Raw genomic sequence first — 16,065 nt, 5'->3', positions numbered from 1 at the left:
TCTTGTGGATATAAAAATTTTGTCTTCCTTGATTTGAATCAGAATGTGGATTTTAAATAGACAAGAAGACTAAATAATAACATGAGCAGCTTGTGATGAAGGAGAAACAACAAATCTTGCCATCTCATGTGAGCATGTGCAAGTCAAGGATTTGAAGGAGCAGCAAGAGGAAATACAAATTCTGCTTAGACTGATATACTTTAAATAGACAATCTAATAATAATACAATGTTGCCTTTGTTTAAGAAATCATATTCCTACATATAGGGGCACATTTACTAATCCACGAACATCTGAAAAGCATCCAAATGCGTTTTATTCGTAATGATCAGTATTTTGCGATTTTTTCGTAAATTGACGCGACTTTTTCGTAGCCGTTACGACTTTTTCGCAAATTGTCGCAACTTTTTCGTAGCGTTACGACTAGCGCAAATTGTCGCAACTTTTTCGTAGCCGTCGTGCCAAGTACGAAAGTTTCGGATTCATTCAAGCTTTAGTATCGTGACTTTCCTTGGGTCAGGTTGGAGCTGCAGAGTGCCATTGAGTCCTATGGGAGGCTTCCCAAAGCATGCACAGTCTGAAAGGTTTGCCCGCCATTTACAAGCGCTCAATACGAAAAAGTCGCGACAATATACGAGCAAATCGTAACGGCTACGAAAAAGTCGCGACAATTTACGGAAAAGTCGTAACGGCGACAAAAAAATCGAAAAAAATACGAAAAAGCCGCAAAATGTTCGTTCCCAATCTGAATTTTTCCCATTCGGATTCGTGGATTAGTAAATGTGCCCCCTAGCATCTAAAGTACAGTAAATACCTAAAAAGGGTCATTTTCTATGCAGACCCCAGTGTGCAAAATGCAAGAAAAGGCCATTTTTTGCATACTGCATTCTGCCTTTTGCATACTGCTGCAGATCTTGACACTATAACTTGAAATGCAGAGACCTGCACCCCCCCCCCCCCCACCACACACACATACAAATCCAGCACTGACTGCATTCGTCAGCATTCTGTTGGTAAGAGGTGAGCGGGGTTGGCATGTAGGCAGATTTCCTCCCAGCCACAACTGGGCCCGTCCTTACTGCTTGCCCTAAGGCAGGATGAAAGGACTGGGGTTGCCTGATTATTCTGTCTGCTACTGGGAATAGTAAATGACCTCTAGTGTCTTTTTAAATATTTGTATGTCTTAAATAAAAAATTAGCTGCCAACAAGTACCATTCTATATGCTAATTTCTATATACTACTAAAAATACCCCTCACCTGATTACAGTGAGCTTGCTGAAGCATGGAATGAGTTCTTTTACCCCATAGTCATTTATGTTGTTATTGTCTAGTTCCAAAGCAATCTTTTTGTGATAATGATTTAGTACGAATGAAATGGCACCACAATCAGATGACGATGCTCCACAGAAACTTAGTTTAATATAGTCTGCACATATTCCCTTGGCGGCAAGTTTTCCCACTTTCTCACTCTGTGTTTCACAAATGCACCGTGCCATCCAAATAAAGTGAGTCAGTGCATGTACACGATTATATTCAAGAAATGGAGAGCGAGGCAGGCTTTTTAAGTGGGATTTAACACTTTTGTAAAGTTTCTGTTTCAGAGCTTTTCTTTTCATCTTGAGTATTGATGGGGGCACTATGTCCTTCAAAAGGCTCTGTTTCGGTTTAGAGAGCAAGCCGCAGAGAAAAAGATTGATAAATTGTAGGTGATCATTATTCTTGAAGGGATCTTCTTTCCTGTCTCTACGTGCACATATACATGACAAAGGGGAATGTTGAAGTTCTTTATCTTCTGTGTAAGTGCATTGGCTGAAATATTTTAGGAGTTCAGCACTGCCAGTTTTGTCATTAATCACAAGAAACAAGGCTGTAAAGAAAGACTGCAGGGTCATATGAAAAAATTCAAAAGATGTATGATCACCTAGTTCGCTGTACACTTTCACAGTTCTGAGGAAGCCCAGTTTGAGGTCTTTCTCAGATATATTTAGAGATGTGACAGCATCCTGATCAAAGACAAACATGGACCTTTCCATTCCATCGTAAGCAAGCCTTCCAATTGACAATAATGTATCCTTGCCATTTTTAAAAGTCTCTGATTGGCTTCTACTGGCTCCCTTAACGGAAAAAACTTTACTTGACATGTTCAGGTAAACTTCACTAATAAGTAAAAAGATGTCTGTTAATGTTACTGAGCTGCTTGAAAATTCCTGACAGTCATTAATAGAGTGAAAATGTTCATAGGATTTGAAAATAATCCAGCAAAAGAGGGGTATTGAACACAAGCTACTGAAATTGTGATTTGCTTTGAGGTGGCTTATCACACGCTTATGAATCTCACTTTCCTTAAAAAATAAACTAGTGTATGCATGCAGGTTTTCTGTGGAGAACCCCCTTAGCATTATTTTCTTACGGATTATATTTTTAGGGACATGGGTTGCTGTTCTGGCTGTCAAAACTTTCTTGGACCCTTTCAACAGTTTTCCACTCAGCAGGTGAGAAAGCAAGACCACTGGGTGGGTTTGAGTAAATGGCGAGGAGACCTCTGGAACGCTGTTCAAGTCGAAATCAGAATGTATTTCATCAAAGCCATCAAAAGTAAACAACACAGTTTCTGGAAAATGGAGTATATATCTATACACTTCCTCTGGCTCATGGTCAGGGTTGCAATTGTACTTGAAGAGAAGGTCCTCTAGGGTTATTAATGTAGTCTTTTTGAACAAGCTAAATGTCCTGCACCTAAACCTAAATAAGAATTTGATTTCACAATAGTATTCTCCTTTGGCCCACATGTTTTGCAACTTTTGGATCAACAGCGTCTTTCCCATGCCTGCATCACCAAAGACAAAGATCGTTTCCCCATCTTCATTTATCACTCCATTGCCATCGAACAAACAGCTGAGATCTTGCACTCTTCCCATATTCTCATTTGCTGCACTTATCAGTTCCATTATCCCATTGACATATGTTTCCTGAAGCATCATCTCTTCTCTCTCTGTGTAAGACTTAATGTATTTCACATCACAGCACAGCTCATGTTTTATTTTTCTGCTAAAAACTGTAACTATGAGAAATAAATAATAAAATGAAGTTTAAACAATGATGACAATTTAAAATGAATCAAATATTCTATTTAAGAAGTTAAAAGCAGCAATAAACTTAACTTATATATAATTATCTAGTAAAAGACTTATAAAAGAACACAGACCCTGCATGTAAATAGGATGTACAGTATAACCCTGAAAAGACCAGGCAACCATTGCTCACAGGGTGATGCCAATATGTGAATTGAATGGCTAGGTTTATCCCAGGCTGGAGCTCCTTTTACGGAAGAAAATTCAAAAGCTTGTGGAAGCTTCTACAGCATTTTCTGACCTTCCCTCTGCAGTCTGTACTCTGTAGATATAAAAGAGCAGGTGGCCAATGTCCCCCATTAAGTACCATCAAGGGAATGAGGATAAGTAAAGAGGCACTTAATTAGCACTAACCCAGCCAGAAAAGCACGCTCTAGGACTGCCCTCCCATGTCCATCTGTCAATTTATGTTTATTGCATTACATCAGAAGAAATGGATCCAGGCCAGCTCATATTTATTTCTTGCACTTTTACTAGTGCCAATAGATGTAGACAGTGACGACTTGCTTTTTATGTGTCTTTTCAGTTTTGTATTATTATTTGCATACTTTATAAATAGGAAGAGCGCTCTTCATATTTTCTATGGTATTAACATCTTGTATGAGTAAAACTACAAACCACTTAAGGGAACAGTTTTAGCTACTAAATTATTGTATATTACATATTCCCTTTCCCACCCCTTTATTTCATGGTATGGGAGATATTTGCGCTTTACAATGCTCCACGCAGTACAAAAAAAGACCATATTTAGCATTTTGCCCACTGCATGGGGCATTGTGCAAAAAGCTGTAGGACATGACCTGCAGATGGCTGTTTGAATCTAGTGTGGCCTGTGTTAGTGCTCTTAAGGTGCCCATACACTATAAGATCCGCTCGCTTGGCGATGTCGCCAGATATCGGTCGGCGAGGCAGCTCTGTTCTGCCCATACACGGGCCGATTAGCTGCCGAATCGGTCCAAGGGACCGATATCGGCAGCTATAGTCGGCCCGTGTATGGGCACCTTTAGTGTGCTTGTGCACCACAGGGTTTTAAATTACCCCTATTAAGGAGTCATATACAACTCTAGGGGGCGCAAGTGCAAAAGAACTAAGGGACGCAAAAGTTTGCCCCTTAGTGCTCATTTAACAGGCCCCCCGTGTTTTTTTTCTCTCTGCAAAAACAATGCCAAAAGTGCATATAAAGACAAACCTGGGTCATTGTTTTTAACATTCAAACAAAGTATTTGTTCAGAGGCTTGAAAACAAATTTCCTCTAACCACGGCTTTAAATTAAAATAAGCTTCTGGTATTCTTTGAAGGACACTTAGAAAATATTCTGAAACTTCCTCCCCTTTACTTTCCACAAGGTCAAGAATCTGTCGAACCTGTGAAAAAGAACAAATATGAAGTAAGAGATGGGTCTATCAGCATTACCAACAGCATTATCTACAACATAACCTACCCAACCCAAAATCAGTGTTCAAAGCAGTGACCCATAATATGCTACTCTAACTTTCAACGTGGCACTTTCATAGCATGCAGGTCAATGAAAGGTATGCCCTGCTAGAGCTGCCCACTCACCCGTAATTAGTGAAGTGACTGTGAAATTAAAACATCTGCAAGTAACAGCAGTTCTGACTGGCCAACATCAGCACACATACAGTGGTGTGAAAAACTATTTGCCCCCTTCCTGATTTCTTATTCTTTTGCATGTTTGTCACACAAAATGTTTCTGATCATCAAACACATTTAACTATTAGTCAAAGATAACACAAGTAAACACAAAATGCAGTTTTTAAATGAGGGTTTTTATTATTTAGGGAGAAAAAAAATCCAAACCTACATGGCCCTGTGTGAAAAAGTAATTGCCCCCTGAACCTAATAACTGGTTGGGCCACCCTTAGCAGCAATAACTGCAATCAAGCATTTGCGATAACTTGCGACGAGTCTTTTACAACGCTCTGGAGGAATTTTGGCCCACTCATCTTTGCAGAATTGTTGTAATTCAGCTTTATTTGAGGGTTTTCTAGCATGAACTGCCTTTTTAAGGTCATGCCACAACATCTCAATAGGAGTCAAGTCAGGACTTTGACTAGGCCACTCCAAAGTCTTCATTTTGTTTTTCTTCAGCCATTCAGAGGTGGATTTGCTGGTTTGTTTTGGGTCATTGTCCTGCTGCAGCACCCAAGATCGCTTCAGCCTGAGTTGACGAACAGATGGCCGGACATTCTCCTTCAGGATTTTTTGGTAGACAGTAGAATTCATGGTTCCATCTATCACAGCAAGCCTTCCAGGTCCTGAAGCAGCAAAACAACCCCAGACCATCACACTACCACCACCATATTTTACTGTTGGTATGATGTTCTTTTTCTGAAATGCTGTGTTACTTTTACACCAGATGTAACGGGACACGCACCTTCCAAAAAGTTCAACTTTTGTCTCGTCGGTCCACAAGATATTTTCCCAAAAGTCTTGGCAATCATTGAGATGTTTTTTAGCAAAATTGAGACGAGCCATAATGTTCTTTTTGCTTAAAAGTGGTTTGTGCCTTGGAAATCTGCCATGCAGGCCGTTTTTGCCCAGTCTCTTTCTTATGGTGGAGTCGTGAACACTGACCTTAATTGAGGCAAGTGAGGCCTGCAGTTCTTTAGATGTTGTCCTGGGGTCTTTTGTGGCCTCTCGGATGAGTTGTCTCTGCGCTCTTGGGGTAATTTTGGTCGGCCGGCCATTCCTGGGAAGGTTCACCACTGTTCCATGGTTTTGCCATTTGTGGATAATGGCTCTCACTGTGGTTCGCTGGAGTCCCAAAGCTTTAGAAATGGCTTTATAACCTTTACCAGACTGATAGATCTCAATTACTTTTGTTCTCATTTGTTCCTCAATTTCTTTGGATCTTGGCATGATGTCTAGCTTTTGAGGTGCTTTTGGTCTACTTCTCTGTGTCAGGTAGCTCCTATTTAAGTGATTTCTTGATTGAAACAGGTGTGGCAGTAATCAGGCCTGGGGGTGACTACAGAAATTGATATTGAAATTGAAAATTGAAATTGATAAACCACAGTTAAGTTATTTTTTAACAAGGGGGGCAATCACTTTTTCACACAGGGCCATGTAGATTTGGAGTTTTTTTTCTCCCTTAATAACGTAAACCTTCATTTAAAAACTGCATTTTATGTTCAATTATGTTATCTTTGACTAATAGTTAACGGTTTTTGATGAGCAGAAACATTTAAGTGTGACAAACATGCAAAAGAATAAGAAATCAGGAAGGGGGCAAATAGTTTTTCACACCACTGTTTTTTTTATAGGGATACTGTCATGATTTTTATGGAGTGCATTTTATTTCTAAATGTATTTTTTTTTAGTTGTAATAATGGTGTGTAGGCAGCCATCTCAGTGCATTGTGCCCGAGCCTGAGCTTTCAGAAGAAGCCAGTGCTACACATTAGAATTGCTTTCAGATAACCTATTTTTTATTCTACTCCCATGTAACTGGAGGAGTCCCAAGCCAGACCTGTATTTCTTACTTTTGAGTGCTATTCTGATATCTACTAGGAGCTATCTTTCTACATTCCCTTTGTTCTGCTGATCAGCTGCTGGGGGGGGGGGGGGAAAGGGACGTGGGTGATATCACTTCAACTTGCAGCGCAGCACTAAAGAGTGACTGAAGTTCATCAGAGCACAAGTCACATGGCTGTGGCACCCTGGGAAATTAAGAATATGCTAGCTACATGTGAAATTTCACAATTAAATATAAAAAAAATCTGTGTTTTTGAAAAATGGATTTTAATGCAGGATTTTGCTGGAAAATAACATGTTTTCCCATTACAGTATTCCTTTAATGTTCTTGGCCTTGCAATATGTGCCCTTTAGTTACCCAAGCACGAAAGCTAACATAGTGTTAATTTTGGCAAGTTGCAGGGTTTTTTTTATACCAGTTCAAGTCAACCTCAATTTCTGCTATAATCTTGTGGATTATTTTGGCAGCACATATAATTACTGCAAAAAACAACACTAATGAATAGTGTAAATGAATTATTATTTAATGCATTACAATAATAAAGTAATGAACTAGTTGCATTCTAATGTAGAATGAACTAGAAATAATGAACTAGTTGCATAAGAAATATGCATGCCATATTACTACGCCAGTTTCTTTTTTCAGATGTAAATAAGTAATACATTGGTGTACACTCTGGTGTATTCATCTCTATAAATAGGCACACCAGAGCTTATTTAGTTTATGTGCAAATTGGAACTTAACAATTTCAAATACATTTTTAAAATTATTAACATACTATTATAAATATTCCTCTAAGTTTGTGGTTGTCATAACTGCAGGCTGTCTCTACTTAACATTATGGTAGGTTCCATGCACAAAAATTAGTGCAATAATGCAGGGAAGGAATATTGAAAAAATATACAGGGAGTGCAAGCGCTTTCTTTGCTATGAAATAGAACACTACAATTTGAAAGCAGTTGCCTACCCTATCAGACTTTGTTGAAAACTGCATAACAATCTCTGCATCTTCAGTGGAAAAGAATCCATGTTCTGTCAAGTTCTCCAGAAGACAATTGGTGTTTTTTATTTTGTTTACAAGTTCTTCTCGGCTTGTCCTTATTGAATGAACATGAGATCGACGAATGGGACACTTGACTGACATAGTCAAAGCCTGGCACAACATACGACCATTGTAATACCATCAAATGCACAGAACCCTAAGCAATATAAGAACAGCAAAAAAGAAATAGTATATTAAATGAATAACAAGTGGAACATTCTGAAAGCCGAACATGACATATACATTTTCTAATATATACAACTATTTTCGGATTCGGCCGAACCCTGAATCCTTTGTGAAAGATTCCGCCAAATACTGAACCAAATCCTAATTTGTATATTCAAATTAAGATTAGGAAGGGTTAAAGAGAACAGTGCAGCAAAAATTCTCAACTTCCCTATCTAGTATAAATAAACTTAAAGCAACTGGGCTTGTTTGGTAATCATTGAAGACGTTTCACTACTCATCCGAGCAGCTTCTTCAGTTCAACTTAATGAAATATTTGAGTGTTTAGGTAGGTGGGTATAAGTATGTATATATGTGCATTGGAAGGTTTGAACTTGATAAATTTGCTGATCCCAAAACTTTATTCTCATTTTTTTATTGCTCATACTCCTATTCATTCCCTATACAGTTATGAGATCCCTTATCCTGAAACCCATTAACCAGAAAGCTCTGAATTACAGAAAGCCCGTCTCCCATAGACTCCGTTTTAATCAAATAATACAGAATTGTAAAACTGATTTCCTTTTTCTCTGTAATAATAAAACAGTACCTTGTAATTGATCCCAACTAAGATATAAATAATCCTTTATGAATACTGTTCCTTGTACTGCAAAATCTTCTTCTCTGTCCTGTAACTGCAATTGGTGAGGCTTTTGTTGACAGATTAAGAAATAATTATATTTCCCAACAAGAGAAACTTCTTAGGAAAGCAGACCATGCTCTAAAGCACGTCATGTGGTGAAGGAGAATAAAGCACAGAGAAAATGTAAGGAAGTTTCATTTCCTAGAAATAGGGGTTAAGGGTGGAAAATTGTTTCTCATAAAAAGCGGCTGAAGAATTAGAAGATCCGCAGAGAGGAAAGAACATACAAGAAGTCAAACAGAAAGCAACAGTGTTTTCTTTATGGGTTTTTTTGGGAAACATACTGTGTGGAGCCAAGGACATATCGAGATTAACAGTGCTGCAATATTCAGCCCCAAAATGCCTACATTCCTGTTTTTTAGGCCAAAACCCAGTGTAGTTTGCACAGAGGCAACAACATCTGTGGAGCTATACAAATGAGCGGGTTGGACCATATCTGATTTTCTTAGCCTGTGTACAAAACTCAAGTGGAGAAAAGCAGATCATGCTCCAAGATTAGAAATATCCCCAGCAAGTCTCTGATCCACAGAACTGTTTATCTAATTGTGAAACATACTGAGTGGAGCCAAGGGCATACTGAGATTAAAAGTGCTGCAATATTCAGCCCAAAAATGCCTACGTTCCTGTTTTTTAGGCCAAAACCCTATGTGGTTGCACAGAGGCAACATCTGTGGAGCTATACAGAGGAGCGGGTTGGACCATATCTGCTTTTGTTAGCCTGCGTACAAAACACAAGTTGAGAAAAGCAGATCATGCTCCAAGATTAGAAATATCCCCAGCAAGTCTCTGGTCCACAGAACTGTTTATCTAATTGTGAAACAGAGCCAAATAAAGATAAAGTGACAGGGTTAACTGCAGCCTTCTAGTAAATGACAAATTAGGAAAGAGTTATTGGTTTTACAAGCCAATTATCTCAAATCAGGTGTAGAAACATCACCAGCATGCACTCAACAGACTCCAGGACAGCGGTTGTAAAACTTCAAAAAGGCTTTATTCAAACATCCCGACCTGACACATTTCGTGTGTTGCCACACGTAATCATAGGTACAAGCCAATTATAACAACAAAATAAAAGGGAACAGACACTAGTTTAATTACCTATTAAGAAAAAAACAAAACGAATAGTAAAACATACATAATTCCACATACCTATAAGTAGCTTGCCAGCAGTAAAGCAATGTATGTAACTTTCCAATATCACTTCCTAGTGGGCACCATCACATCAGACTGCAGTATCCTGAACAAAAAGTAAGGAGTATAATTACCACATCTCAGCATCTAATACTATATATATATATATATAGAGAGAGAGAGAGAGAAACGGAATAGACCGGCACTCACAGGAAATTTCACATCAAAACATTAAGCGGTTTGTAGAAAAGTGAGGTTTTTTATTGATCCGACGTTTCAGTTCCCACAGGAACTTTCATCAGGGACTGTCTGTTTCTCTACATACTTACTCTGTCCTGGCACCCAGGTATCGTTTTTTGACTTTTGGTGTGCAGCTTATGAACTGTTTATATATATATATATATATATATATATATATATATATATATATATATATATATAAAACAAAATATAGCTAATTTTCTTCTGAAAACAAACATATGCATAACATGTATACAACCATTTTATACCTTTTATTCAAAAATTAACAAAGGCAAAAAAAAAAACATTGCTTAAATGGACTGCGTCTAAAATTTTGTTAAATTAATTTGGTCTTTGTGCTCTGACAAGCAGATTGCAGCTCCTCGCCACCCTCTATATTAAATTAAAAGAGAACTAAAGTTTAACCAAAGGATCTGCTTAGAAGTGCTAAACCTTATGTTCCTTTAGCACTGAAGAACTATGCCTCTGAAAATGTCCCCAAAAGCTCTCGATCTTCTTTCTGCTGATTTATAGTAGCCCACACTTTGGGGGCTGACAAAGTTCTAGGATGGTACAGTAAGTTCAGTATATAAAATACAGGAATTTATCAGTTTGTACTTTCATTCATTAAACTGGCAATCTACAAGATAAATATTAAAATACACTCCATAAAATTGAAACCCTTCTGGGTGAATTATTGTTATTTATTAGAGAAAAAAAGACTTTCATAGAAGTTTTGCTCTACCAAATGTTGCTCAATCACAACTCCCAGCAATATACAGTATATCTTCAATGGTTAAAGCATACTAGCTGATGTAGCACTAGGAGAGAGATTCTCACTACAAACTCCTCTTACACCTTTTATTATGGGAAACCCAACTCCAATATATTCTACACGGAGTAGTTCTCCAATACTAAGGAATACTGGAATGTTATTGGTTTAGATAGGAAGGCAGCCCCATACTCAGCATTACCCAGAAAACTTGGACATTCAGGCAAATCAACCTCATACCCAGACTCAGCATTTTTGAAAGCTACTAGGTGTATGTTTTCTAATTTTTCTACAATCCTATGGAATGGCACAATCACATTGTTTAAATAGGTAGTCCTTTGATTTAAGGAGGGAGCTCCTCTTATAAAGGGCCTAATTGCGATAACATGTCAGGTGGGAGTGGCTGACAAGGGGTATGCAGACAGAGGGATGACACTGCCAATTGGTATGCTAAATTTGAAATTTTGTCTGATGTGATATGCTGATATATTTTTGCACTAATAGAACAATATGAGAGAGTGTCCTTGTGTATCTTATATTCTGTTTTTGGTGTTTTCATTGCATTTTTAACTATATTATTCAATTCTGCTTAAATTATGTTTGCTTGCTGTGCCCATAAAACATTTTTGGCCTAGCAAAACTACCTTACTATAATATACAGATTACACTTGACAAAAATACATTGATTTGAGTCCTTTTATTGAATATATATTTTTGATATAGTTTTTTAAATCTATGCATATTGTGCATCAAACTGTTCAGTGGATCCCTGGCATTTATATGTTGGTAGTACATTAGGAAGTGTGAGGCATATAATGCTTTTGGATGTAAGTGTTCAGATGACTTTTTTTTACATTTAAAAAAAAACACTACATCTAGCATTGTTTTTTGGTAATTTACAGTAGAAAGAAAGAGAGGAGCGATCATAGCAGGCAGGCAGACAGGGGAAGGGAGGGGCATGAGCAGAGCAGGAACAGACTTCCTGTGACATCACAAAGCCCCGCCCACCCTATGCATATGCACTGCACTTTGGCTCCCAGTCACATCCCTTTTGCAACCGGAAGCTTGCAAAAGGGATGGGTAGAGCACAGTATTAAAATAAAAGCATTTACTTCTATTTTACATGGTTTAGTGCATTGTAAAAATTTATGGTATATGTCCCCTTTAAGACATGGTTACCCATCTTACATTCACCTCAATATGTAGTTTATAAATATATATGGTTACTTGGGGTAAACTTGTGGCTTTAACCCATATAAATACAGTGAACCACTAACTTTTAGGAAAGCGTTGCAACTCAGCAGTTTGAAGTAGAAAAAATAGTGACCCATTTGTACTTTCTAAAAATATATGGTTTTTTTAAAGTGTTTTGTGGACCCCTGGCATTCATATTTAACATGTTTTATCTTGGTCTATAATCTCGGAAATGAGACGCTGCAAAGCGTGAGTTTTAAGGCAATTTTCAGATATTTCATAGAAACCACAACCTTTAGGAAAGATTTGTGACTTCATAGTTTGGAATAGAAAGACATTGTTATCCATTTTGGATTCCCCCCAAATGTTTCCTGGGGTAAACATTTTTTTTTTTTACTTTACCTGACACAAAATGCAATATATGTTTTGATTTTTCAGTAATCAAAGTAAGGATAATTTGTATGCACTAACTCTACATATACATATATATTGTGTATAAAACAAAATATTTTCCTGGCATAAAAATAGTAATTTTTTAGTATCTACAACTCAAGATCATGTTCCAGAGGTGGAAATACACAAAAACTCAGAATTAGACAGAATTAGAAAGCTCATGTTCTCCTGAAAAAATTAATAAATGAAATAAGGCATAATTTTCCTAGCCAAATTTAAAGTTTCCCCCAACGCACCTAAATTGAGAAAGCACTAAATGTTCAAAAACATCTGGATAATGAAAAGGAAATGTGAAATTCTGCTGGCTCTTGAAGTATTAAAGTTCAGTTCTTTTGAAAACCCACAGGTACATATTTGGTCCTTTGCCACAATGTCCTTCTGCATAAGGTTTCTGGAATGGTGAAATTTGCCCCTATCCATCCAGGCACAAAATAATTTAGAGTTCCTCTAATTAAAGAGATACTGACACCAGAAATTAAAGCTTTTTTACATCTCTCATAACATTGTCTTTGCATGAGCTTTATAATTTTGCCATAAAAGTATTTTATGAGGCTTTTATATTCCCTATCTGATCCCCTATGTTCCTCTATGAGGGGGCTGCCATACTTATGCCACAACAGTCCGTTAGCATTAGAAGCTATAACTGACAGGCTGAGAAGGGACAGTCAGGCTGGCAAAACAGTCAGGTTTAGGAAATTCAAGTAGCAATTACTTATAAAAGCAGTCCTATCAGCAAAAAAGGATCAACATGACCTATAGGTAACTTTTTATGTAGATTCATAATTTAAAAAGTAGTTTTTTTGCGTCAGTATCACTTTAAGGAACTATCTGTTCATATGTGCCTATATATGCTTCCAACAGCACAAGGAGCCAAAACAAATCAGTCTTGCTGTCTATTCACAAGTAACAACATTCCTTTTTACCATGGAGAGCTTAAGCTGTTATGCTCTCAAGGCACTGACAGGAAAAACTTGTTAAACAACTGCATACCCATTGATGATAAAGCTGCTGAAATAAGCAGCAAGGGGAAAATAATAAAATCTTTAAAATAGTTATTTGCTAGTTTAGCAGTTAAACCCTTCCCCCCCCCCCCACCTAGTAAATTCCTTCTTGTCTCTTGTCCCATGTTACCCATGTAGTGTGATTATATCCATAGGACCATGGATACCCGACCTGTGATTATATCCATAGGACCATGTTCCAGCTTTACACCTCTGTACAGAGGCATATATGATTGACAGCTAAGTTTTTTTTAAATATATTTATAACAGGTATGGATTTTTTAATAAAATGTAATATGAATGTTTTTAGTAAAATCTGAAAAGGGCTTTTATTATACAGCTTTTTATTTTTTAAGCTAATGGCATTTTAAGGGGGTGGTTCACCTTCAGGTTAACTTTTAGTATGCTATATTCTTAGTAACTTTTCAACTGGTCTTTTTATACTTTTTTTAATAATTTGTCTTCTTCTTCTGACTCTTTTCAGCTTTCAAATGGGGGGGTCACTGACTCCAGCAGCCAAAAAACTATTGCTCTGCGAGGCTACTATTTTATTGTCATTGTTGCTTTTTATTACTTTTTTTCTATGTATGGTATATGTATTGCTATTACAGGTTCTCTTTTAAATTGCTGCCTAGTTGCTAGGTTAAGTTGGACCGTATGGGTGTGCAGGTGGAACTTCTGGTAATATGCTTTTGGCATATTGGACACTGATACAGCATAGTCTATGACCGGCAGTCTACACGCCATTTTAATGGTCCACTGGCATTCCTCTGAAGCAGCTACTTCTCTAGCTGCAAGCTATTTAACTGACAGTAACCTAACACTTATTTTATGCTGTGATTGTGGCAACTTTTACACCAACTACTGGCATTTGTAGGGCAGTAAGATTACTGTCATCATGATTAGCTACATACTTGTGCAGTATACTGAGTTCCAGTACCTCTTCAAATGCTTACTGACAGTTTTCAGTATGAATGACTCTATAAATGTTTAAGCACTTCAACCCTCAGAATCCTACTCTCAGCTTAAGTAATAAAAAGAGGCTGGGATTTGTGGTTACCCATAGTATAGAAATTGCTTTTACCTTGCTTTAAAGTAAAACCACTTCCAAAGCTAATAGAAATACATACAAGCAGTACTACTGATACCAGGCTTTAATTGCACTTGGGCAGAAACCATAAATCTAAAAAGGAAAGAGACAAGTCATTTTGAGACCCACATTAGCAGGGTAACTGGTAGGGCTCTTACACATGGGCATTTTATATATACATATATATTTTACCCATATCACATTAAATCATTTTTCTCTGTGTCTTTACACCAATGACACAAAATATTAATAGGGAGGGTTTGTTTCTCTTTTCCATTTGAAGAGAAATTGAAGAGAAATGTCAACTACTTTTTGCTGTTTCCAATGATTATTTTGACAGGCAACTGAAGCCATTTTCAGTACAAAGGACTAGAGAGCTGCCACTGGCCAAACTGGCCCTCCATATTACATGGTGTGCAACTGGCATAATAAACAGAATTTCTGAGATTTGGTATGAGGTTGGAAGGTTAAAAAAGCCTTAGTCAGTTTTTCTGACAAATAAGAGTAACAAACTAACATACTAAACAATTTACGTACAGTCTTTCCAACCTATAACAAATACTACAGCAAGTGTCGCTAAACAGAGCAGCGTTTGTGGATTCCCCTCCATTGAACTATTAGCTACTGAAGTACCACAAATCCCACAACCCGAGTCAGCCCTTTAGAGATGCTGGAAGTTTGGGACAGTCAGAGCCTCAGGCTGGACACCTTTGGTATTCAAGTACCTGCTTCTTGCCAGCTCTCCAGGTGCGGACACCGCGCTGCTGTACTGTTCTTTCAGCTGCCAAGCAACAGGCTGGATGAGCCCCTACACATAACCACAGTAATGAAAACTTACGAGGCACACACCTCCACACCTTCTCTCAACTTGCGACGCCCCCGTTACCTTTTGCCATTACTGCCAACAGGCGCTCATGTGATCTATGCAATGTCCCAGCGATCTAATGAAGCCGGAAAGCCCAACCCTGGCCGGCAACCTTGCCAATGAAACCCACTCTGGAAACTGCTCGGTAGCTCTGCGTACCCAGGGGATTAGCGCCCTCTAAGGAACTCTCGGCATTGTACAACGTTGACACCCTGCAGTCAAATACAGTGTACATGCTTCCCATATTCACGTCACATGGTGACTCCGCCCACTTTGTGTTCTTCACTGTAAATGGGAGGGCTAGCGTGGCGCAATAGTTCTTGGTATTTTGTGGCTGTGTATATGTTTTCTTATATACACTGACTAAACTGTACTGACCCTGCGTCGCCTTTAATGTTTAGGTCAATGTGCTTAAATTATGATCCATGCCATTTGTTTATTTGAGAAATATGGTGTGCCTATGTACATTGGTTAATAAAACAATATATTATATTAATATAAATTATAAACATTAGTTACAGGGTATTCATGGTACTCTTGTATTTTATATATATATATGATATCTATCAATACTATGTATATACACATTTTGGACTTGTATAGATAGATTTTATAGAAGTTACTCCTCGGTGACTTATAATATCCCTATATTTTATAATAGGGTGTACTTTATTCACTATATATATATATATATATATATATTAAGTAGTCTATTAAAGAATCTTACCAAACTGGAATATATACAACAATATATACTGCCCTTTCCATCTTTTCCCTTTAGTC

General features: G+C 37.7%; 1 protein-coding gene across 3 annotated transcripts in view; it reads right to left on the bottom strand.

Annotated features, from left to right (window-relative positions):
- Positions 1-15,519, bottom strand: part of nod1 (nucleotide binding oligomerization domain containing 1) — a 29,708-nt gene extending 14,189 nt beyond the window's left edge. Inside the window, exons 1-5 of one of the 3 annotated variants that reach the window (XM_002937854.5) lie at positions 15,143-15,519; positions 9,686-9,773; positions 7,594-7,825; positions 4,321-4,495; positions 1,258-3,061 (exon numbers count right to left, since the gene is read on the bottom strand). In XM_002937854.5, the coding sequence (XP_002937900.2) occupies positions 1,258-3,061; positions 4,321-4,495; positions 7,594-7,791 (2,177 nt within the window). In that variant the 5' untranslated portion in view covers positions 7,792-7,825; positions 9,686-9,773; positions 15,143-15,519. The remainder of the gene's footprint in view (positions 1-1,257; positions 3,062-4,320; positions 4,496-7,593; positions 7,826-9,685; positions 9,774-15,142) is intronic. The other 2 variants (XM_031903996.1, XM_012965539.3) reach the window with 2 other exon arrangements.
- Positions 15,520-16,065: the final 546 nt, after the last annotated feature.

The sequence above is a fragment of the Xenopus tropicalis genome, chromosome 6 (assembly GCF_000004195.4).
Source record: "Xenopus tropicalis strain Nigerian chromosome 6, UCB_Xtro_10.0, whole genome shotgun sequence".
Taxonomy (NCBI): domain Eukaryota; kingdom Metazoa; phylum Chordata; class Amphibia; order Anura; family Pipidae; genus Xenopus; species Xenopus tropicalis.
Note: the sequence above shows the minus strand (reverse complement) of the source record. Positions and strands in the feature narration are given on the sequence as shown.